The sequence below is a fragment of the Penicillium vulpinum genome (assembly GCF_028829585.1).
Source record: "Penicillium vulpinum strain IBT 29486 chromosome Unknown utg000003l_segment0_segment0, whole genome shotgun sequence".
NCBI classification, from domain to species: domain Eukaryota; kingdom Fungi; phylum Ascomycota; class Eurotiomycetes; order Eurotiales; family Aspergillaceae; genus Penicillium; species Penicillium vulpinum.
In genome coordinates this window covers 7936427-7960339 of record NW_026643243.1, presented here as the reverse complement: position 1 = coordinate 7960339, position 23913 = coordinate 7936427, and the positions used below count along the sequence as shown (strand labels likewise).

Sequence of the window (23913 nt, the reverse complement as noted above, 5' to 3'; positions counted from 1 at the left end):
ACCGTTGAATTATTTGTCCCTGGATTGGAGCCGGGAACTTCACTCATCCATACGCTATGTCGCACAGTACTGGCCATCACATGCCACAAGATTCTTCTTCAAACTTATCACGTACCAATGCTGGAGCCTATGGCCGACCTCCACGATCTCAAATTGCGAGACCATTCAACCCCAACCCTAAGAGCAGAACCTCGTCAGTCTCAGATGTCGAGGATACTGGCCCAGTACTAGCACCGTCAAGTATCAAGCGATCTATCAGTCGTGGGAGTCGCCTGTCTATGCTTCCGCGCCCCAGTATTGGTAACACAACATCTCCAACTACACCAGTGTCGGCTTCCTCTTCTCAGAATTCTACCCAGACAATCCCGTCCTCTTTTTCCAGCCCGGAGATTAACAAAACCTCGCCTCCTGTTGCTGGACAACAATTAGCCCCAAAAAGAGCACGGAATGTTCTTCGAAGGAGGGCACCAACGATAGGGAAACATGTGGAGCAACTACACTCTGACAAGCTTAGCCTTGTTATTCCGCAAGAGCCTCATTCTCTCGTTATGAACAATGCGACAGGAAATGGAAATTCGGCATCTTCACTGTCAGAACAATCGGCTTCCTCTTACAGACCAAACCACAAGAATGAGAGCAATGTGGCCGTTAACTCGGTGAGGTCTAGGTTCAATGGTCCGGAAGAGCTGGCCAGTCTTCGAACAACAGTTGATACGCAAAATTTGCCAACACCTCCCACTCCCTTCTTATTGGCAAATAGTCCCTCGACGAGATACTCGGGATCTCCAAGTATTTGGAGTCGGGGGTCCACCCCAACATCTTTATCATCATATTCCCCCGGTATTACGAAGATTGGTCGTCTGAGACAACCGAGCCCGTCTCAAACAAGATTGCCAGTCTTCTCTCCTCCGCCGCCAAATGCAAGTCCTCAGCAAGGGAGACTGGAGCTGAAGACCTCAAAGCGAGTACCTCCCACAAAGCTCTCAGGACCAAGCGTAGTAGGGACCAGCAAAGGCCAGAGTGTACCATCTAAACCTCCCTCTGCAGTACCCCAAGGGCCCGCTTGCAGTCCGCCGCCGAGAAAGTCATCGGTCAATTTCAGCCCCTCAAAAGCTCCCAAAATTGACGTTGAGCAGGCTCGGAGGGAAGTGGAGGAAGCCGAGAGGAATTTGTTTTATCCACAAAGGGCTATGGAATGTTCCCCCGCAGGGAATGTGGAAACACCACAAACCCCACCACGACCGAGCAGAGATGGAACGCATCGGTTACAGCTCGAAACATCGCCGATTGTTCAAAGCAACCTACGATATCTCAGAACTACAGGCCACACAAGACGTGAATCGATAGAAAATGTCCTAGCGACCCAACCGCCACATCCAACCTCCAACCAGTCTGCCGCTGCATCAATGGACTCGCTGCAATCAAGAAGTATCTCTCAAGTTCCTTCTCGGGATGGCGGATCTCCAGTACTATCCAAAAAGACACCCCGGGCATTGACCAAGGTGACTTCCAAAGAGAAGACGGATTCAAAGCAAATACCAATACAAAAGCGGTTCGGTCTATTCCCGAAGAAGTCCAAGCCGGAGATGTCAGAGAATTTGACAGATCAAGCCCGATCAACTCGCAAAGGTCCAGCCGCGGGAACAGGTCATGAGGGCTATGGAAAATACGGACAGCGCGGCCGCAAAGCAAGCGGTAGTAGTAGCAGCGGAACGAGAACTAGGTCAACAAGCACGACACGGAGTGCTACTAGCAAGGGGAGTCAGTCGAGTCGCCCGGAGTTGGACATTGACGATTTTCTGCTGAGCCGTCTGGAGCCTGTCATTATCAATGGAGGTGGACTAGACGGCGCATCATTGTCACGAACACAAAGCGAGCAGAGTTTCAGCAGCATAAGCGTTGCATCCACTTCGAACTTGCCGCGTCAAACTATGCTATCATACTCGACTAGCCAGTCTACCGAATCACTCGCGACTTCAACAGGGACATTTGGAGAAACTATTACGCCACTCTATTCTAACGGCATCATCAAACCGATGGGTAGCAAAAGTCCCGAGTCCCAATCTAAGGCGATTGATCGTCCAACCGCGTTGAAGTCACGCATGCCCGTCCCAAAAGGAAAGAGACACGACATGTTTGCTAACCCCCAGGCTGCTGTCACAAACACATCTCTTCCTAGCCATGAGCCAAGCACTGCAGCCTCACAACAACCAAAGAGTGTTCAAAAGTCCCCCGAAAAAATGACTAAACCCGAGCAGGCTGAGAAGCAAGCCAAGAAAGGGAAGGCTTCCATGTGGAGCTTCTTCCAGAAGAACCGTGCCAACGAACAGAAGACCTCAAATCCTCCGGCAACTTCATCTCAAACTGCGAAACTTCATGCGGCGATATCTCCGGTTATAAATACTCGGCCCGTTGCCCATTATGCATTAGTGGATGCTGATTCGGACGAGCTCGATGAAATCATCAATAACGTCGAAGATTCACCACCAACAGAGGAGGAAACGATTTTCCACCCCGTGGAAATTCCAAGAGGCTTGAGCATCAGAAAAAGAAAGCCATCAATCCTGTTGCCATCTCCCCCAAAGATGCACGGTGAGTTTGAAAATGATGATCGCCCATCGCCGAGGACCGCCATGTTCAATCGCAACCTTATGGGCCCGGAGCTCGAGACATCACCTGAACAACGTCCAAGACGCTTGGCCTCTATCGGTCGGATCCCACCAGTAGTTTCGCGACGCGATAGAAATCATCACCCTGCCATGCAGTCTTTCTCACGTCCGTTCAGCGTTGCCGAATCTCCTTCCATCACGGTCCCAACAACACAAAGCTCATACGAATCTCCACCTGTCGCGAACGTTCCGTTGAATCTGGGCATTGGTTTAAGTGAATCTTCTGACTGGGGCCATGGGTTCAACCCGACTTTTAGCGCTGCTGAGCAGACTAGTGCTCTGGAATTTCTCGCTGGACCGTTTACAACTTATGATTTCCTTCAATTTCCGCCGAAGAAAGGCTCGACCTCGTCAGATAGCTCTGGGGCGCTGGCTGCGGTTACAGCCGTGGCCCCGGTCCCAGGTTCCCCGCCGACTGAGGACGAGGTGTGGAATGAGTATGATGATCTTATTGATCACGTTCTGTCGCCAGACGAACCGAAGACTGAAGAGCCGGGAAAGACTAAAGAAGATGACAGATTTGAACTTGCAACTATGGCGAGCAGGGCTCTACAGGACGAGTTGAATAATGCCAATCATCCTCAGCCAGTGCCTGCTGACAATTCACTCCGCTCGAGTGGCAGCTCTGTCCATCTTCGCCGTTCCCAGATTATCTCTGCTTTGCACTCGTCTACCGCTCCTTCGTCTCAACCGTCGTACAGTGATCTTACTGCGGTATATCGAGGCTCAGATGAAGAGAAGACCCAGAAGCCTGCCGGTCCTCCTGAGCATGCTTCTTCAACAGACCAGCGCCGGGAACAGCAGTCTACGTTTCTCAACTCTCTCGCTGCCGTCCCTTCGCCTCGGCCAAAGTTCCGCCGAGAACAAGAAGCTGCATCTCCAGAGCGCGAGTGGGACGAAGTGACACGGACTAATATGCGTTCTGCCTCACTCATGACGAGCCGCTGGTTATCTTTCGGCCGAGTCCTTTTTAGTCCTGCGCATAACCACGTCAAGGCTGGATGCCAAGGGCGAATTCTTGTAGTTGACGGACTGGGAAATGATGACTGGTCTTTCTATTGTTCCTTGACATATCCTGATGCCGAGGTATACAGCCTTAGTGGACGTCCTGTATTCGCAGCACCTCCCCATCCCGCTGCATGGCAGCCCCCGAACAACCATCACACCGTGTATCACGCCGGACTGGACAACCCTCTCCCCTTCCCGAAGGACTACTTCAGCGTCGCCGTGCTGCGGTTCCCCACTATCTGCTCCGAGTCAGTCCAAGGCAACATCATCCAAGAATGCAAACGTGTTTTGCGCACAGGGGGGTATCTAGAAATGAGCCTTCTAGACCGCGACATGGTCAATATGGGACCTCATACGCGCAAAGCTATTCGCCAACTCAAAGAAATGACCTGTCTTTCAGATCCGACACTCAGTCTGAAACCAACGAGCGATAGCGTCCAACGCGAGCTTGGCACCCAAGGGTTCGACAGTCTCCGCCGCTGCATGGTTCGAATTCCAGTCGCAGGAATGGTTGTCCGATCCTCTGATTCCAGCTCATCAGCACAATCCATTTCAACAGCTACTCCTTCCACGACATTCTCGGTACCTACCATATCCGTCACGACTGAAGGTGGTAGCCAGAGTACGGGAACTACCTCCATCTCCAAATCAGCCTCGAATGATGCGAATGTCTCGCTCGGCGATTTGCTCTCCGACCCTTCCCCGTCTCCGGCGAATGACGAGTCAATCGCTAAGATCGTTGCCCGTGTCGGACGATGGTGGTATTCGAAATGCTACGAGGATCCCATTTTATCGAACAGGAATACTCAGGATCCGAGTATTTGGAATGACCGAAAGGTACTCCGCGAGTGCCAGAAGCGCGGAACCGGATTCCGCATGTTCATTGCATACGCTCAGAAGCCTAGTGAGGTTCCGCGACGCACGGCGAGTGTGTAGCCAAACGATACGATGATCTGTTTCCTTTTCTTTTAATTTTCTTTTTTTCTTTTGATTTTCTTTTTTTCTTTTCGTTTTTGCTTTTGATGAGATCCATGATTAATTGATATGCAACGCTGCATGTTCGGAAAAATACCCATACATATGCCGTTATGAAATTTGATATTTTTTGAGCGTTTGAAAGCTATGGGCCTTGTGACTTCTGCTTGAGGCTTTGCATTTGCTTTGCTGCTACTTGTATTTTTGTTCAATATGGTTTGCATGATGCTATGACTGATATGTGCCATAGAGAAGAGGTGAGGTGTGCGGGATTTCCATTGTACAAGCAGGACTTAATATGGACAACCAATTACATTAATTACATTCATTATTCTACAGGTGTAGCTTCGTAGCCTTGATAGCCCCCAGGGGGCGCTCGCTGCGTCCTTAACTGAAAGATCAAAGCATCTTGAAGACGCATTATTTCTCTTTGCAGATGCATTCTCTCATTGTGATCTCCGGCCTGCCTGATTATGATGCTAGGATTACCCATCTGTTAGTATATGAATCCTACTGGGAAGAATACTCAGATCACATACGCTTGAGTAACCCTTAGACAAAACATCTCTCTTTTCTTCCTCGATTGAACAATCTGTTCCAGCTTATCCTCCGCCTCGACCTTTTGGGCTAGAAAGTAGCTCCGTCGACTAAGTAGTATCCACAAGGGACGAGAGTCCTTTTGCGCTAGATCTGCTCTGACCTCGTGCGCTAATTTTTGTAGATGATGGTATTGTTGACTATGAATAGCTTCGGATTGTAGGTCTTCGGGGATCAAGTGGGAAATGCTTTGGAGCCAATCTGCAACCGATTCGAATGCTGCAAATTCATCAAGAAATCGATTTCCCAAATCGCGCATTTCCTTTTTAGCGTTCAGTATGCGATTTGCGTAAAACACTGCAGTTACTAATATCGCATATACCAAGGTTAGGATCCCGATGATATTAGCCGTTGTCGAAAGATGACTGTCGTCGCATGATAGTATTTGTATAGAGCTGATATTTCCGGCCATAGCAACTGGAGCGACGTGTTTTTGCGGCGGTAAATAAATTTTCAAGTCAAGCCTAGGAAAATAGATCTTTGATGAACATTTCAAGAGACTCCATTTTTTTTTGGAGGCTGAATACGAGAAATTCAGCTGACCTTAGCACTAAGTAGGCCCTTAGATACGAATGTGGCACAAGCAAGCCCCTTTCTTCTCGTGCAGAAAAAATAAGTGAAGAGAACATGTGATCTTAATTTTAGCTATAAATGAACTAAGTGTTAATTCGATCTCATCGGCTTATACTCGAGTCAAATGAACCTTTAAGGGCCCCTTTTCCCACATCAGGAAGTTCCTCTGTTTGATCCAATCACGAGCCTCGTCGGCAATCTCAATATCAAAGTTAAAGATAATCAAGGCAAGTATCAGACGCATCTCGCTATATGCAAGACTGAATCGACGTCATTAGTATCCCCTGTTACTTTCCGTTGTCATCTAGGTCGTTACTTACTTTCTTCCAAGGCAATTTCTCGGTCCAATATGAAATGGTTGTAATACCTCTCGACGATCATCTGCAAATAATGGATCACCTAGGAATCTCTCTGGGTGGTATGTGTTGGGATCCTTGAAATAGTCTTCGCGCCGATAGAGTGCCCATTGATGAACCGAAACATAAGTCTACATCAACGCTGTTAGCAAGCATCAAAATATAGTATTCACATCAGACGAGACTCACGTTCGCCGGAATATATTCGCCCAAGACCTTCGCACCGCCCTCGGGACACATACGGGGTAGACCGTTCGCAATGGGTGGATACATGCGCAGTGCCTCGTCAAGGCATGCCAGCATATAGGGCAACTTGTTGACAGAGATGAGATTGATCTCTTCCTGGCTTTCAAACACTGTACGCACCTCCTCTTTCAACTTCTTATAGGCAGTTAGATTCGTGAGGAGGAGGTAGGTGACTCCACTCAATAATGAAGCTGTGGTCTCGGAACCACCAATGATGAGAATTTCAGCATTTGCAATGAGTTCATCAATACTCAGGTTCTGACAGAAGTTAGTTCTTATTCTTGACAGAAAGGAATAGTTGAAACCCCACCAGTTCCTCCCTCTTTCTCAGAAGCCCCTCAATCAAGTCGGGTCGACCCTCTTCCTTATCCATCCGACGCATCATCTTCTGTTCGGTAAGTTTCTTATGTTTATCTTGTGCCTTTTTCACCGACGCAGGAGCTAGTGATAAGAGTGTCCGCTTCACGAGTGGATAGAACGAGAGAGCTTGTAAGATAATTCCTAGCCGACCAGCGTCGAAAATACCCTTGATCCATCCGTCAAGGTTCGATCCCTGTAGACAACCAAATGGCTCACCAAATGCTAGGTCTCCAATAATATCGAAAGTGGTATAGTTATACCAATCGGAAAGAATCACCGGAGTACCAGACTTGCAAAATTCATGTAATCGATCAAGCAACATATCAACATAGCCACGAATCATTAGCTCCTGCTCTCGCATTGCCTTTTCAGAGAACCCGTGGGCCATTTGTCGGCGCAGACGCCCATGTTGCTCTCTGCTTTCGTTGACTACATGTGACGGTTGATCGATCGGATGGTAGAACCAGTTTGCCTTTGAGAATTCGGACTGTCCTTTCTGGTGGCCCATGATATCTTGCCAGGCATCGGGGTGGGAGAAGGCCAGTTCATCTGGCGCAATACGAACAATGTTGCCATATCGCTCATGCATTTCCAGCATTTCAAAGGGAAGGGTTCCCCGCATAGACCGGTAGACGTATGCCAGTCGTGAAATTTTGTGTTCCAATGGCCCCGGAAACCGGCTCAGGGGGTGAAAGAACACATTATAGATCACTTTAGAGGCAAGATAAAATATTACCTAAATACGTTAGGAAATAAGCCACAGAAGGCATCGCGTGACGTACTGTAAAGAGCCCCGTCAACAGTGTATGATGCACGTTAAAAATAATTCCCATTCTGCCTCGATATTCGCTCGCAATGGATTATTCCATAGATGCAGTCCGATGCGACATATGTTGTCTTATATGTGCCTGTCTTCAACCAAACCGAGGTTGATCAACATGATCAACATGGCTATTGATACTTTTGTAACAGTGTCAACTTGAAAATTCACAACAATGAAGCTTTAATTGGTTCGAGATCGTAGCACCAATCCAATGGCGTTCTTATCCGAACCCGAACCCGAACCCGAAGTCGATCAACCAGGTCACTCCATTTTATACAACGTCCACCAATAGTGCGGCTAAAGGTACGAATACGAGCCCCTCTCTGACCTAAAACACGGGGTGGGATCTCATTCATACCTATGTAAAAATTTCTCGGAATCCCCTATAATAGATGCACGGATATGGAAAAGTCCGTGGGATTTATGCATTATTTCACACATATGACAGACTTGGAACCATTCAAAAAGCCCGTGGGCGCACATCGAAAAGCCATGTGTGTATATCTGTCTTCTCAGTGCCCTCAAAATGGACGCAAAATCGCCTGATCCCGAAGCGCAGTCCGTCAAACTACCAGATGAGAAAGTCAACGAAGAACACACGGCGCATACGTCCGAATATGATGTCTTCTGGGCGGAGCCAGAGAATGAAGATCCTGAGAAGCCAATGAACTGGAGCTCTACGCGCAAATGGACTATCATTGGGATGGTCTCTTTTATCACTTTCTTGACGTGAGTCCTTTCTTGAAGTTCTAATGTCGGCCAAGATTCTGATAAGACTAGTCCCCTCGCCTCTTCGATGTTTGCACCGGGTATCAGCCAAGCCCTTGAAGACTTCGACTCAACGTCTAATATGCTGGCGACTTTTGTCGTCTCAGTGTATGTCCTAGGATTCGCCTTCGGCCCTCTGATTATCGCACCCTTCAGTGAGTATAGCGGCCGCGCATGGGTCTACAATGTTTGCAATGTGTTGTTCGTGATATTCAATATCGCCAGTGCACTTGCTCCCAACATGGCGTCTTTGATTATCTTCCGGTTTCTCGATGGATTTGCAGGCGTCGCTGCCGTCACTTGTGGCAGTGGTACAATCGCAGATCTTGTGCCGAGAGAGAAACGAGGTCAGGCAATGGCTATCTGGTCCTTGGGACCCCTGTTCGGCCCAATTATTGGTCCCGTAGTGGGTGGGTTCCTAGTCGAGGCAACAAATTGGCGATGGGTATTTTGGGTTCTTGCCATTGCGGTAAGAAAGAACAATATCAAGTCAAACTACTCTCGTTTCTAATTCATTTTTCAGGGCGGAGTCGCATCGATCGTATTCTTCTTTGCTGTGCCAGAGACATATGCGCCGATTATCCTTGAACGCAAAGCTGCTCGGCTGCGAAAATCAACAGGAAACACGGCATACAAATCTCGTTTGCAATCCGATATTCCCCCAAAACAGCTGTTCATACGGAGTCTCATTCGACCGTCTAAAATGCTTGTTCTGTCCCCAATAGTGGCCTTGATGTCCACATACATTGCTGTTCTTTACGGATTCCTCTACATCCTTTTCACGACCTTCACGATTGTCTTTGAGGGTCAGTATGATTTCTCTGCCAGTGCCAGCGGGCTCTCATTCCTGGGAAGTGGAGTGGGCATGTTGCTTGGTATTGCCTGCGTGGGGACGTTGAGTGACCGCAAGATCAGGATCAAACTCGAGCGCAAAGAGACGCCTATCCCCGAGGACCGACTTCCGATGTATCTCACCATACCTGGGTCATTGGCCATCCCGGCAGGTCTCTTTATCTATGGATGGTCGACAGATAAAATGGTCCATTGGATTGTTCCCGAGATTGGGAATGCGGTTACTGGATTCGGGATGATCAACATATTGATGTGTGTTCAGACATATCTGGTAGATGCTTTCCTTGCACATGCTGCCAGTGCTGTGGCTGCTTGCACTGTTCTGCGAAGCTTGCTTGGAGCTCTTCTTCCTCTGTGTGGATTACAGCTGTACGAAAAACTCGGCCTTGGGTGGGGAAATAGTTTGCTGGCATTCCTTGCTTTGGTGATGGCTCCTATACCAATTTTGTTCGAAACTTGGGGAGAGAGGCTGCGGACGAAGTGGACTATTGACTTATAGTCCAAGGGGTTACAAAATTGTAAATATATAGGCATAGGATACTGTAAACATAATTTATACAGCAGATACAAGGGTCTGGAAGGATCAAAGGAGAACATAATCATTTCAGCTTATGTATCTTACTACAGTACTCGGCATTATCTGTCTTGCATTATGTAGCTTACATTCCTCATTTTACATCATGGTATCTCAAAGTAACTGTAACCAATAATGAACAGAGAGTCATTCAAAGGTCATAATTTGTACAGGAATAGAATAAGAAAGGAAAAAGAAAAAGAAAAGAAAAGCCCTCTACTCAAGAAGAGCAACCATCAAGCGTTGGTAATCACTAGAAGTCTCGCCGCGCACCCGGTCAATCAAGCTCTTTCCGTACTTGTGTTGATAAGCGCGCTTGACTCGTTCTTTGTGGTTGCGATCCCAGTGTACTCGGACAACACGAACAACAAGGCGCTCATCCTTGGTTCCCATGCCGCTCATGCATTCCTCCAGCAGGATGGCATCACGCATGGCAGGATCAGTAGCGGAGCGGAGCATCAAGAGCAGTGCATCTTCCATATGACCCGAGAATTCATCCTTGATATGCTTCTCAAGGGGAATACGGTAGCGTGACTCGAAAGCCTGGCTAATAGCGCGGAGCTCGGCATTGGACGCCTGAGCGAAAATTACGCACGCCTCGGTGGTGCTCTCTTTCGATTGCAGTGCGCGAACGTCCGTCTCAATGGTTTGCGGGTTGATCGGGGTAGACTCCTCATGACGAGCAGCACGAAGGACAGTTGCGAAAAGAGTAGACGTCTTGAAGGAGAGGTCGCCTTCGACATCCTTGGAAAGCGAACGCCTATGTCTCATTTCGTAGGCGGTCCGGATAGCATTCATGTCAGCATTGGACCGGCCGAGCAGGATATCGTTGAGTAGCCATTCCTTCGTGCCGGCGCCATCGATAGCGTCATGCAGGTTATCGACATCATGCATAAGCGGTCCGTCGAGCACAGCAAGGAGGCCATCGCGGAAGTACCCGCCGGTCTCGGATTTGACATCCTTGAACAGATCACGACCGAGGTGCTTGGAGTATGTGTCGCGGACAGCAGCCATCTGGAGCGGGTCGAGTGGCGCGAGGACTGCGATCAGGGCCTTCTCGTCAGTACCGAAGCCCTTCATCGCTTTGCGAAGCGCATCTGCTTGGGACCGGAAGTCGCCTGGTGCTACTTGACCAGGGATGTAACCGGGAGACGGTTGTGAGGGAGAGCCCTGGGGCGGTGCGCCGTATCCAACTGGTGGTTGGCCTTGAGGGGCATAGCCATGCGGCTGCTGGCCGTAAGGAGGTTGCGCGGGCGGGGCATGGTATCCTTGGGGTTGGGGAGGTGGCGCGCCGTACTGGCCTCCCTGCGGAGGAGGGGCACCGTAGTGGCCTTGCTGGGGTGGAGGGTAGTGGCCCTGTTGAGGTGGGGGGTAGTGGCCTTGCTGAGGGGGGTATTGGCCTTGCTGAGGGGGATATTGGCCTTGCTGAGGGGGATATTGGCCCTGCGGGGGAGGGGCGCCGTAAGGCTGCTGATAGCCCTGCGGAGGTCCTGCAGGAGGGCCTTGCTGCCCGTATTGGGGTGCTCCGTAAGGAGGTTCTATTGGCTGGGTTAGCTTGTGCCAGGTCTCGAAATGTATTATTTGAAATGACGCTCACGATTAGGATAATAAGACATGGTATGTGACCTGTGTTCTTGTATGCAAGTCAAGAAAATGTCCGAGCTGAGAAATGAGGGGCTGAGAGGCTGTTTATATGTCCCGGATGTCCGGCGGGAGTGTGGCGCAGTCAGGTGGGGGCGTTTACAGCCTTACGACTTTAGGGAATTCCTCCAGGGCTGACGTCTGCCAATATTAGCAAGTGGACTTCCAAGAGGTTTGTGGTTTTGAATTTCGTGTTCATGGTTCTACCCAGGTTTTTATGTTCTAATTAAAGAAATTGTTGTTGCCTTATTACAATGTTCGATAGGCTTGATTTCATTTATCCTGGTATACCTGTATACAAAATTGATCCCCCTTGATTCATTTCAATCCCAAAATCCTCTCACACATTCAAAATTCATGACTCAACATAATCACAGCTTCAACCATTTCCCCCCACCACCAACAATGGTCCCTTTCTTCACCTCGCTATCACTGAAGGGCATGTCAAAACCGCCTGTGATCGCAACCCCATTCTTGAGCCTGAGTTCAATCTGGTCTTTTTCTACAGGCAATTCTTCAAAATTTTCAGGCTGCTTGTGTAACTGGTCGGCTGAGTCATAGGCGACATCGGCATTGGGAATGGAGAAAGACTGTCGGAAGCCAGTCAAGTTACCGACGAAAATATACTGGGCGCCTTCGACTTCAAATTGACCAAGGACTCGTCCTTTGTCGCTTGTGAGGGTTCCAGTTCCTTGAGGCATCTATTCCATGGGTTGATTAGTATGCGCTACCCAGGGAACATGGAAGGTTGCTAAGTGCTTACTTGCAGGGAGATCTTGCTAAATATTGGTATCGGAATTAATGCTACGAGTATAGGTGGTGATTCGATCATTTAAGGAGACTGGACGAGGAAGAGCGGTCAGCTTATGGGATACCGTCCGGTGCGTCCGATGTCATACATGCAGGTCAGGTGGAGAGCCGTGTTTGGTCTCCATGTTATGGATGGTGGTTTGCCTTATCGAGGTGCTTACTCGAAAACATGATACATCCAATGGATATGCAAGGTGCCACGCACACCAGAGATGGGTGGCTACGTAATAGGACAGATCTTCCAACAACCGTTGTGTCCGACCACAGGTCTTGAATATACAAGTCACAGCAAGTCGGAGGTAATGATATGTCAAGCTGAAACAGCACGACCATCTAGCTTACCGCAGTCTCGATCCTTGATTTAACTCGAAAATTGGAATTTGAGAAACAAGTTTCTTATGGCGAGACGGCTCATCATTAGTGCAAGAAATATATCTCTACACAGATGCGTCCTAAATTGCGATATCAATAGTATTCTTTCTTCCACAAATAATCATTTCGAGCCGTATAATTGTGCCAAGAAAAAGCGTCTTGTGTTATTGTTCTTATGAAGTCCTTATTTTCTTTCAGTAACATCCAGGGCTGGAACCTGAGTTCTGGGCATTGTTTTATTTCATGGCGGGCATGTGCATATATCTCTTGCTCTATACTGGAGGATCTGAAACTAAATTAATTCATGCGAGGTCATATATAGCTAGATTATGCTTCTTTTTTAATTATAAAGATGCTGAGGTCAGACTAGGAATGCGTAGCTCCCCCACCAAAAATGATAGTGCTAACCGTATTTCGACTAGCGCAACCCCTTGACATTTGAGATGCCACTGCGCCTCCGCAAAATGGACAGCATAGGCTCCTAGATTCCTTGTCAATGGTGCAATTTATATTAAATGCCTTTTGGGATCCACCATATACCTATGGTACTTGCTAGGCATTAAAATGGCCACATTACCTTCAGGCCGCCGTACGCATCGGAAATCGCGATCCGGGTGCTTACAATGCAAAAAGCGAAAAGTCAAGGTGAGAGATGCATCAATATTTCTGTCGAATACTAGCTTATTGTTCTGTATCAGTGCGACGAAAGTCAGCCACATTGCCGGAACTGTGAGAAGCACGGGGTGGTCTGTTCCTTCGCCAGTCCAGCTGTGCTTTCCACGCCACAAACGGATGTAGTAGAGTCACCTGTCTCACTATCTGGCCCAGACAGCACTAGCTCTGGGGTATCTCGTGCTCAAACACTTGGCATGTCACAAGCCTTACCGAGTCTGTCCTCATTAGGGCCATTCCCCTCTACATTGGCTGTTTTTGACCTGGAACTGTTGCACCACTGGACAACATCAACCTGCTACACACTATCGCGGAGTCCCTCTGTGCAGAGTGTCTGGTGCAATGAAGCCCCTCGAATTGGGTTTTCGACGCCGCCAGTATTACACATCTTGCTAGCATTTTCAGCGCTCCATCTAGCTCGCTCCGATGAATCTCGACGCGCAAGCTGTCTTGCTCACGCGCAGATGCACCACAGCATCGCCGTGAGAGAGATGATCCCACTTGTCTCAACTCTTGCGCGGGACAATGGCGCAGCGCTTTTCATTTTCTCCTCTCTAACGTGCATGTTCTCCTGCGCCAAGCCATCGGAAGAAGGCGATTTCTTGGTCCTCTTTGAGCGTGGCAATCTATCAGAGTGGGCCCGTCTTTTTAGAGGGACAACGACTGTTATCCTTACTGGCGGTGAAGATCTTCTTACAGGGAGGCTGGCACCGATTTTCACGAATGGATCTTATCTAGCTGCTGCCCATCGCTCACCACAGGCCCTAGAGCAAGGCAAACCGCATGTTTGGGAGTTGCAACAAATGATATGGAGGGAGTGCGTGGCTGACCCAGCACTTCGTGGTATCTATCAAGATGCTTCAGATGAACTAGCTCGAACATTGGGTCTAGCCGTAAGGCCTAGCGTCATGCGGAGACTCGAGAGTGCAGATGTCTTCCGGTGGCTGCTTGATGTCTCAGATGAATATTTAAACCTCTTGTGTCAGGAAGCGCCTATTGCACTCATTATCTTTGCTCATTGGTGCGTATCTATTCGTCAGATCGAGTGGATGTGGTGGATGGAAGGTCTAAGCTCGCGTCTTATGACACAACTATACTCTGTATTGGATCCGAAATATCGAGATTGGCTTTCATGGCCACAGGAGATTATTACTGGGAGCCATTAACAGTTGAATTAATCAGAATTATAATAACAAAAGTTTGGATATCTCGTTAGAGATAAACCCACCCCAAAGGTGAAAAAATAAGGGGTGCAGAAAATAGATTTATGTCAAGCATATGTCAAGACAAGTTTGCGATCCTGCTGCCGGATTATATCTCTCACCTATCCTTATTGGCATTGCTAGTCTGTAAAATGTATATCTAGTGCAGAAGAGAGCTTCACTAGACTTGGCACACAAAGTTAGATTGCTTCTTTCGAGTCACGGCTGTCACTGGTTTGGCTACTATAAATCACCGTACCTTGAATCACTGCATATCCTCTTTATCTACAAAGCCACCTCCTTTGTGGCTTTAGGTGTGGAAGACGATGGGTATTATTAGCCAATGACGAAAGGAAAGCTGGGAAACGAGAAGTTCAGCCAAAGTTGACAAGCATGCCAGGCAACTGGCCATGAATAATACACCACCAATTGAAACCGGAGCGGGAGGAGGATGCAGGGACGGGATAATTCCACACTCTTTACAAATCAGCCTCTGTATATACTCTCTGGAAGTGTTCCAGACTCGGCGTTTGGCTTTGAGTTCCTATTCGGTTGGAAAAAGCGCATGCATTGTCACAACTAGTCAGGCTGCAACAGATTAATTGAAGTTGATTGACTCATTGCTGAACCTCATGGTGTTTCTTTATGTACATCCCCTCGGTCATCATTGTTGGGCAGTACCCCTAGGGATGGCCAACGGGGCTTGCAATAGCTTAATCACTTGCCAATAACTCTTCCATTTTCTCTACACGAGCCTGTTACCTGCACGGGATGCGTAACCTGAGTCTTTGGGTGTTTGAGTTGCTCTGAAATGGCCGTTTTGATCAAAGTCGGCCGGGTATTTTGCGCCTCTATGCTTGCCTGTGATTTACTTGCTTATTAGATAGGCATCCTCATCTGACAGCTTGAGACCATTGGGGGGTTGGATCCAGTTGCCTACGGTGTTGAAGCTGAGATAGCGACATCAAAGTAATGGTGTCTGCATCCGCTTCGGAGGCGCCGAATGAAGACAAACCCCTTCAGGTATGGGGAATGCAAGCACTCGAGTAGCTTATGTCTCGGATCAATAACATATGGACCGACTAAAACCAGGACAACCGTCTAGCTGCGAGAAAGTTCGAGATAATGGTTGAAGTAATGGCTGTGGTGAACGTTAACTGCAAACTAATCATCAACACAGACGAAGCTATATCAATCCAACCGCAAGATTTGTATAAAATTTGCTAGTAGGTACCTAGATTTTCCACGAAGGGTCTAGGGTGTATTCATCGCTTCGTCGGGCACTCCAAAGAGCATGGCCATTTGAAGATAGCGCCTCATTTCTCAATATTTCCAGAGTCTTATTTCCACTGGGAGTGTTTTCGAAGACCCGGCAAAGTAGGAATCTCCAGATTGTAGTAGAGTTTGCAAACCTAACTTTTCGATGGCGTTATAGGCAACTCAGTGGTGGCTGCACCACCATAGACTCCAGCGTTAGGCAGACTAACGCGCTGGATCTGGCCACACTGAAGGATTGTAAACTTGGCGCTCTTTCCACCATACATGCAGTTGCGCCCATAATCTGCTTCTTCAAGAGCTCTCTGTTAGATTCTGGCTGAATCGTTAGGCCCTTGGGTAGGGCCAAAAATGCAGTTCAGTTACCTTTTTTTATACTCTCATTTTCAGGGGCCGAAAAGCGAGTCAAGATATGTGCCTTCTTCGGTTCAGACGTGTCATCAACATTTGTGCTGATGTTACAGAAATCGAGTTAAAACAAATATAGGAAGAGAGAAAAGAATAGAAAGGGAAAACAATGAAAAGAAAAACAATAAAGAAATTCATCCCTGAACGGATCTGTGGGCAGTCCATATCGTTGGCGAAAATTGGTCCACGGAGGCTAGGTTGCGCCCCCAGTTCTGACCCTGGCAGTTATACCACCATGACTTCCGTAAGTAGGTAGTGATGGGTCACTAAGGAAACACTGACAACATGCGAATGCAAATCAGATGTGGGACATACCGTCCCCGTTAAATATATTCCAGCAGATAGAATGGGGACATGCAATAGATTGGTTGTCTCAGACTGAAGCTCAAATCCATATTTTGTACATTTTGGGGACAGTGCGGTGAGAACTCTGGGGCCGGGAGAGGAGAAGAGGATTATAAATGCATTTTCCTTATGGGCAAATTTATAGACCACAAACAAGGTCTGAACTTAGCTACGAAGCCTGAACGAACAAGCCTCAGGCATTTTCACAACAATCAAATGATACTAAACGGCTCGCAGTCTTGGCACATCTCCCTGTCAGGCCTTGGTATTCAGCGATTAAACTACCTATAACAAAAATTATACTAGTCAGATTGCGAGACACCCGTAATAGTATAGCTTTAAACATTACCTACTATTATCGTTGGCAGGTGATTCTGAACAGTGTGCTAAGAACACTATTGCTGTAGTCTCACAAGAGCAAAACCTTCATGCGCCCGCAGCAGGTCCGCGATAGTTCACTTCGTATGATTTGAAAGGCGAACCAAAGAAAAAGGGCGCCTTTTCTCCAGGCCGACGTCGTAGTTCTTCTTCCCGTGCTCGAACCCGTCGACTGCGTTCTCGACTCCGGCGTTTCTTTGCTCTCTGCTGCCTCCGCTTTTCTGATGTTGCTGAAAATTTGCCGAATATATGCCTTAACCAGCCCATGATGATCTCACGGCTAACTTCCGGTAGATGGTAGATTGTCAGCCGAGTGACGAATAAGTTCGTGTCAGCAAGAGGGCGTTGATGACAATAACATAGAGGTGAAATATGTAGAAGTTGAAAAAGCAGGATCAAACTTGCACAGTAGATTGCAGATCCCGGCACAGCGATCGATATATTGGACTAATGTGAGTCTCACCAGCACTGGGAACTGAAAGGGGGAAGTTCGCGGGGTCTGGGCATATCTGGGGTCTTCGAACTAACCACTTCGGGTGACTCGCTCACCCTTCTTAACTACAGCCCTAGACTAAGAGAATATCCAGCTGGCTATACCTTCTTGTTTGTTATATTTGGATAGAAATTGGCTTCCTCTTCTGAATCACATAGTTTTGTATGGTGACTCTAATATATTGTCTTAAATTAATCAAGATGATATGAGTGAGTTACTACGTACATGGGGCTGAAAGTACTCATTTTATCCTGGTCAAAACGCCATGTTGTTATAATAATCCTGAAAAACTGCCATAAACTATGAATTCAAAAGGCAGCAGGGCCTTTTATCACCGAGCTAGGAACCCCTGAACCCGAGTACCAAATTAATCAAAGTATTTTGCCTACGGTACTGTTATGGCCCCCGGCCCACAGCCCCTACGGCCCCAAAGATCGTCAAGAAAAAAAAGACACTACATACGTCATTAGTTTCTTAATGAGTCAATAAATATTGGCAATCGATAACTTGCTTGATATATGCCTACATATAGCTTGCCTTGTCCATGTCTGAGTATTTTAGTCTTCGAGTTGTGGATGGCTGGCATCAGTTGCACCAGTTACACAGACTCGAGGCTGGCTTACTTTGTATGATACCAAAGTAGATAGATCCCCACAGGGCTAATATGGAGATATATAGAGTCCCAACATATCAAAGCCAATCTTTTTAGTGATCGTCTAGCGGGCATTTAATTAACTCAGTTGCTGCTATTGATCTGCCGTTTATAAGCTAATGTCTACCACCTGTTTTCCTTTCCTTTTGCCCATCTTTCTTCACTCCGGTCCAATCCAAGATTATTTCCCGCGAAGCAGATCAAAAGCCCACTGCCCTTCAAAATACCGAAGCGAAAATAAAACCCAAGTATAGGTGAGTTTAAGCCCCGGAAATCCCTTCAAATTTTGAATCCGCAGACGCTAACAGTCCCTACAGCCCTGGAGCACGTCCACAACTAGTCAGCCGGAAATTTACCACACAAGATGGAACCTCCAAACCAACAAACTCATTCCCACACGCCTTCCTTTGATAGGCCCGATTTCGATATTGAGAAATTGCCCGAGCAACCCCAAAAGCGCACTCTCAAAACCAACAAAAGCTACATGGAGGAATGGAAATATGGCTCCAAGGCACGCGTGGTGAAATATTTCGCCGTGCATATCTGCATAGGCATACTGGTTGGCGGTATCATTGGTGTGATAATCGGTTTATGTTTCCGGTATGTAGGTAAATAGTCCCCATGGCAGGGATACATCCCAAGATTCATATTCATTCAGATACTTCGTATATCATGGACGATATAGATATAGCCCATAGCTCATTGAACCCAACAGCATACTATGTATGCAACGAGAGGAATTGCGTATGCAGCATTCGGACTTCATAGCTCATCATAATTATCGTAACCATGCAACAAACAGACGCAAAAGAAGGGAAAAGAAAAACATAATGGGTATACGATGCATGTCATGCGTATCATATGTTCAAAAGCAAAAGGCCAAGACATCTTTACCTATGAACCTCCCTGACGAATTCAACATGCGAACCAGGAAACAGTCCCGTTCGACCAGCATAACATCCCCAGAACCAGTCGTCATTGATATTCTCCGACTCGGTGATATGCGCGCCGCGCGGGAAAACAAGCTCGTCTTCGACGTCTTCTTCCGGGTACCAGGACCACAGAGCATGGACCACGAGCCCGACCCCGCCGTCAGGTGGGAACCGGCGGAAGGGCGGGATACCCTGAACCGGAGTGCCGCTGGCACCGGAAAGGGCAGGGTTTGAGGGATCAGAAGCAGAGACAGTGCTTCTGCTGGTATCGTTCGTGAGGGCAGGTCCGCCACGCAGACGGGATGCTTTCTTACGGCGCTCGGGGCCATCCTTCCAGCTCCAGTCACCGGTTCCGAGTTCTGGGGATGTAACGGCGCCGCCAGTTACGGGGGAGGAAGTTTGTGATTGTAATTGTGATTGTGCTACGTGCTCGTCTTTCAGGGCGCGGCCACCGACAAGATCGCGGACAACGACGCGGCGCTGGCCTTCTTCGTGGTCTTCGAAGCCGACTACTATCATACGGTGGCTGGCGAGGCAGCGGCGCCAGCCGTTGTGGCCGTTCTCTTTGTTGATCTTGCCCGTTGCCACGAGTTTGAGGTAACAGTTTGTACAGACGTCGTAGTCACCGCCATTGCATTCCAGGCAATGGTAGCGGGTATTTGAAGCTGGAATTGGGTATGTGCAGATATCGCAGTTTGTTGAGAATGAGAGGATTTTGAAACTCTCGATCTCGGATGGGGTATTTGATTCAGCTGGCGGCGGTGTGGTGGACGATGATGAAGGAGGTGGACCATGGGTAATGCGCCGGATGGGTAACAGGGCGTGGGTGCAGCATCGTCCTTGGTTGACGCAGGAGTTACAGAAACCCCAGTCTCCCTCGTTGCACTGGCTGCATTCCCAGAAACAATCGTTTGCAGATGATTGACACGTATCACAGAAGAGACCGCTCTGGAGCCGGCGGGCTGGGTTATCGCTGGTCATCTGTCTTTCTCCGCTCACAGTTTGATGGGCAGTCTCGGAGGGTCGCTGGTATTTGAACCACATTAAGAGATGACCGGTGTCATTGATTTGTAAAGGGCGTCGAGTAGATGACGATATGATTCTTTGAAAGGTCGTATGTGCGGATGCGGCAAATCCGCTCCATCGAAGACAGCCACGTCCCGAGCGGTAGCATCGTAGACACAGGTGGAAGTTTCCTTCTTTGCAACTTGTGCATTTCTTATGCAGAGTATATTGGATGTTGTCCTTTCCGCAACGGTCGCAGGAGATAGACGGCTCGGGGAATTGTACAGTGGGAGATGCAGGAACATTGGATCGGGACGAAGATGGTCTTGATCGTCTGTCCGACCGGCCTGGAACAAGGGGCGAAGATAATGACGGAAGGTTGAGATCCGTGTGAGGTGAATGGCGGGATGTATTTGAGGACACAGCGCCAGTGGGCGAGTTCGTGGCTGAGTGACCCCTGGCCTGTCTAGAAGAGCTTCGTTCTCGTTCTCCGGCCATCGACGGACTAAAGAGATTATGCTCTGACTCTGTGGCACGTCGCGGTCTGGCTGATGATGATTCTGATCGTAAGCGCCCAGTAGTCAGATCACTCGCAGATCGAACAGCAGGCCTTATGGCTTCATCTGACGCAGACGCCTGATTTGCTCGGACGGGTGAGCTCCTTCGGCGCCCACCCACTTGTTCCGAGTTGCGCCTTCGATGTCCTGCGCTCGGCCGTGTGGGGGCCGAATCGAACAGATGCGGTCTGGAAATTGGCGGTCGTCTGACATTGTGTTCTCGGGTAGTCGCCGTTGGTTCCGCAGTCCTATGGACGGACTCGGACCTCGCATGTGTTCGCGCAGATCCGTTGGGCTCTTGTCGCTGCTCTCGTCCCTGTTCTTGCCGCTGACGCGACTGGGATCTTTGCATATGTCTCCGACGGTAGGCATCCGCAATGCGTTCACTGAGTTCTTCTTCTTGCCTCGGCCCAAGATTATCAAGATTGATATTATCCAGTAATCCGTCCTCGAGAATTTGCCGCAAGATCTCTTCTTCCATAGTCTCCGCATCAGAGGACAAACTCAGTAAGGACCGCAGACTAGATTGATGCTCAATCCGCCGCGTGCGCTCCGAATCATCGGGCCGTAATGTACGTTGCTGCCGCGTCGTATCATCATCCCTCCGACGCCTTGACCGGCCCTCCTCTGCAGGTCTCTCGGTATTAGAGCTCCTCTCGCGGGTCCGCGAAGATTGCCCCGTCCGGCGGGCCTCACGCCTAGCTTGCGCCCGGCTTTCACGTAGACTAAGCTCGCGTACCTCCTCCAGGAGGTGTCTGTCGTCCTCGCCATCATCCTCCCCGCTCTCCCCGCCCGAAGGAAGTGTTGGGAACACCGACTCGCCCTGTGTGTACCTAGTGGCAATTTCCGCCTTTTCGTCTGCCGCTCTGGCACGGTCCGGGTGCGCACCCAAGACCATATCCAGCAGTGTCGTCACTGTTGCATTTGGGCGGGTGTCGCGCACTTCAGCGCGACAGGACGGGCAGGTGAAACGAGGTGAGGTGCGGTGGCGACGCGCCCCTTGCGCAGAGAACCATTCTTTCACGCATGAGCCACAGAAGGTGTGGAGGCAGTCGAGAAGAGTGAGGGGCTGATAAAGGAGCTCGGTACAGATCTGGGGCAAAGAGCGGTGTTAGAAATGTAAGGGGGAGAATGGACAAGTACATACCGAGCATACCAGCTCTTTTTCAAGTTCCGCAAATCCGGGACTTTGAATTTGAGACATGAGCAGCCCTGGAGGTTTGTAGATCCCGGGAAGTAAAACAAAGTAAACAGAGAGGGTGAAGACCAGGGATCCGTAAATGTGGGCAGAAGTTGGCTCCACCAATGGAGCGGTGATCTCCCGCCTACAGCTTCACCTTCTTCACCTTGACTTTCAACTTCGACAATCCAACGCTTCAACTTCAACTTCGTCTCTTTCGGGCTTTAAATTTGGACTGCCTTGTGTTGAGGGAATTTTGCCTTGTAACACTGTTACAGAGTGGTTTTTGGTACCGGTGAGATCTCTGCACATCCGATGAAACTTGATAAAAATGATTGAACATAGCAATGTGGGGAGATGGAAAATGGAAGAATGGTAGATGGTTTCCATCATCGGATCTTTGGAATGTTGGGCCTTAGGCAGGAAATAGGCTCAGCTGAGGTTTCAATATACATATTTTTAAACATGCCATCGTGAAATTTCTTTGAAGATTCCTTTGACTTTCAAATTGGAATAATATGTCATAGCCTAGGTAGAATTGCCAGTGCGAAGCAAATAACATCAGCAAACACATCACCTTGCTGCATAACAATGGATCTTATTAACCATCAACAATTACAGATCCCTCGGTATGTGGTCTTGACTGTGAATTTTGAAAATATGGTCGCTTGGCAGAGAAATCTCAAAGGAGATCCCCAGCACAGGGCATATGCTGGACAAAGGCATTGTTTGCAAGAAGCGCAGTTAGCCAGAAAAAAATCTATGTGCCATCCTTTTCTCTGTATACCAAAACCAAGCGGTAAACGGCACACTGAATCCGATTCAAATCACCCGATACTAGTGACTTGAAGTCCACACAGCGTATTCTAAACCCGACTATAGCGATCTGTCCTATTCTTCGCCATCTTCCGATAAAAAACACCCATTCGCCAACGCAATGGTGGCGGCAAAGATGCAGGACACGTCCCTCAGCGCCATGGAAGCACAACACGCACGGCCCATTCGCAGAGATAGAGGTACTTCGCAGTGACAACGCAATACAAGTCCGAGCACTGGTCCCTGAGGCAGACCAGGCCGAGAAGAAAGAGTTTCAGTCGAGTTTTAGTATAGTCTTCGGTCGCCACATATTGTGGGAAGGTGGAAGGATGATGATCCCGGCGGCAAAAAAAAAAGCTGCGGATAGGCCAAAAGTCTTTCTAGACCTCGCATCTCTTGTGGCGGACGTTGCAGGCGGTTTTTTCCATTCCTCCTATGGGTTGAACTGGTTATCACGGGGAGCGGTGAGGGGGTGGCTGCAAGGAAGCGAAGAATTGACTTTGGAAAGCGAATCTCCTCGGAGTCTGAGCACACTGTTGTGAGGCCGGAACGTCGGAACTCTAGACATCTGCCATTATGAGTATCATGTGAATGAAGGGCGAACTTTGTGTTTCTAGTGTTTTCGGCTTGCATATATCGCGTGGGAGCTAGGCGCTGAGTCTTTTCCTTCACGGATCTTCCGGCGCGAGATGCATGTTGTGATCATCTGCGTGAGTATGACAGTCAAAATGTGGGGAAGGTCTGTGTCAAGGGAGCTCGGCTTCTAGGGCCCGCTCCATGGCTCCCGCTGTGGCTTGAGGATATGGTGAGAGTATAGCTCTTGAGACCTTGGGATGGCAGGGGCAGCAGGGGATCTATTCGTCAGGTAGTGTTATCAATTGAGGGGGCTTGATTTGCTGAGTCTTGTGATACTATTTACATTGTCAGCTGTTTGCTGCCTGGGATTAGCCATTAAAAAAAAACAACCTCGAAAGTCTATCTGATGGGAAAGTTATAACATCGCTCGGACAGTATGAGGTGGCAGATGCACCCCGCAAATTGAGGGGCGCAGGACTACAAGGCCATACTCACCTCTGCAGATAGGGATGTTCATGGAACCCAAGAACATTTGAGTTTACCCTGTGTCTTTGTATTCAGGCAGAACCCGCGATATGCGAAAGTATCAACTTTCCCGTTTAGCCTTGAGAATTGTCAGCTCATGCGGCCTCTATGCTAGACATGGATTATCAACAACCTAAAAAGCTAGTGAGGCAGATGGATGCATATGATATTGAGATAAATCTTTTGGTTTGAGGTATCATTTTCCTTTTAGATGAGAATATATATGTGATTGGCCTATAAAATTTCCTTAATCTTTGATAACAAGCAAGAAAT

The 23913-nt window shown here is 48.5% G+C and overlaps 8 protein-coding genes across 8 annotated transcripts; 3 read left to right on the top strand and 5 right to left on the bottom strand.

Annotated features, from left to right (window-relative positions):
* Positions 1 to 56: 56 nt before the first annotated feature.
* N7479_008051 (uncharacterized protein) lies at positions 57 to 4613 on the top strand (the record flags this gene model as incomplete). The annotated part of the gene is made up of 1 exon (XM_057255745.1): positions 57 to 4613. The coding sequence occupies one exon, from the start codon at positions 57 to 59 to the stop codon at positions 4611 to 4613; it is 4557 nt and encodes a 1518-aa protein (XP_057109607.1).
* Positions 4614 to 5931: 1318 nt separating this feature from the next.
* N7479_008050 (cytochrome P450) lies at positions 5932 to 7520 on the bottom strand (the record flags this gene model as incomplete). The annotated part of the gene is made up of 4 exons (XM_057255744.1): positions 5932 to 6082; positions 6143 to 6309; positions 6368 to 6682; positions 6735 to 7520. Coding segments are annotated over 4 exons (1419 nt in total), but the record flags the coding sequence as incomplete, so codon positions are not given.
* A 613-nt stretch (positions 7521 to 8133) lies between these two features.
* N7479_008049 (MFS transporter) lies at positions 8134 to 9726 on the top strand (the record flags this gene model as incomplete). The annotated part of the gene is made up of 3 exons (XM_057255743.1): positions 8134 to 8336; positions 8388 to 8844; positions 8899 to 9726. The coding sequence occupies 3 exons, from the start codon at positions 8134 to 8136 to the stop codon at positions 9724 to 9726; spliced, it is 1488 nt and encodes a 495-aa protein (XP_057109605.1).
* A 291-nt stretch (positions 9727 to 10017) lies between these two features.
* On the bottom strand, positions 10018 to 11417 carry N7479_008048 (annexin; the record flags this gene model as incomplete). The annotated part of the gene is made up of 2 exons (XM_057255742.1): positions 10018 to 11339; positions 11399 to 11417. The coding sequence occupies 2 exons, from the start codon at positions 11415 to 11417 to the stop codon at positions 10018 to 10020; spliced, it is 1341 nt and encodes a 446-aa protein (XP_057109604.1).
* A 396-nt stretch (positions 11418 to 11813) lies between these two features.
* N7479_008047 (uncharacterized protein) lies at positions 11814 to 12143 on the bottom strand (the record flags this gene model as incomplete). Its single annotated transcript, XM_057255741.1, has 1 exon — positions 11814 to 12143. The coding sequence occupies one exon, from the start codon at positions 12141 to 12143 to the stop codon at positions 11814 to 11816; it is 330 nt and encodes a 109-aa protein (XP_057109603.1).
* A 1045-nt stretch (positions 12144 to 13188) lies between these two features.
* N7479_008046 (Zn(II)2Cys6 transcription factor domain-containing protein) lies at positions 13189 to 14462 on the top strand (the record flags this gene model as incomplete). Its single annotated transcript, XM_057255740.1, has 2 exons — positions 13189 to 13269; positions 13305 to 14462. The coding sequence occupies 2 exons, from the start codon at positions 13189 to 13191 to the stop codon at positions 14460 to 14462; spliced, it is 1239 nt and encodes a 412-aa protein (XP_057109602.1).
* Positions 14463 to 16952: 2490 nt separating this feature from the next.
* Positions 16953 to 17171, bottom strand: N7479_008045 (uncharacterized protein; the record flags this gene model as incomplete). Its single annotated transcript, XM_057255739.1, has 1 exon — positions 16953 to 17171. One exon carries the CDS (start codon positions 17169 to 17171, stop codon positions 16953 to 16955), a length of 219 nt encoding a protein of 72 aa, XP_057109601.1.
* A 1768-nt stretch (positions 17172 to 18939) lies between these two features.
* N7479_008044 (SH3 domain protein) lies at positions 18940 to 21747 on the bottom strand (the record flags this gene model as incomplete). The annotated part of the gene is made up of 2 exons (XM_057255738.1): positions 18940 to 21636; positions 21691 to 21747. 2 exons carry the CDS (start codon positions 21745 to 21747, stop codon positions 18940 to 18942), a joined length of 2754 nt encoding a protein of 917 aa, XP_057109600.1.
* Between the last annotated feature and the right edge of the window lie 2166 nt (positions 21748 to 23913).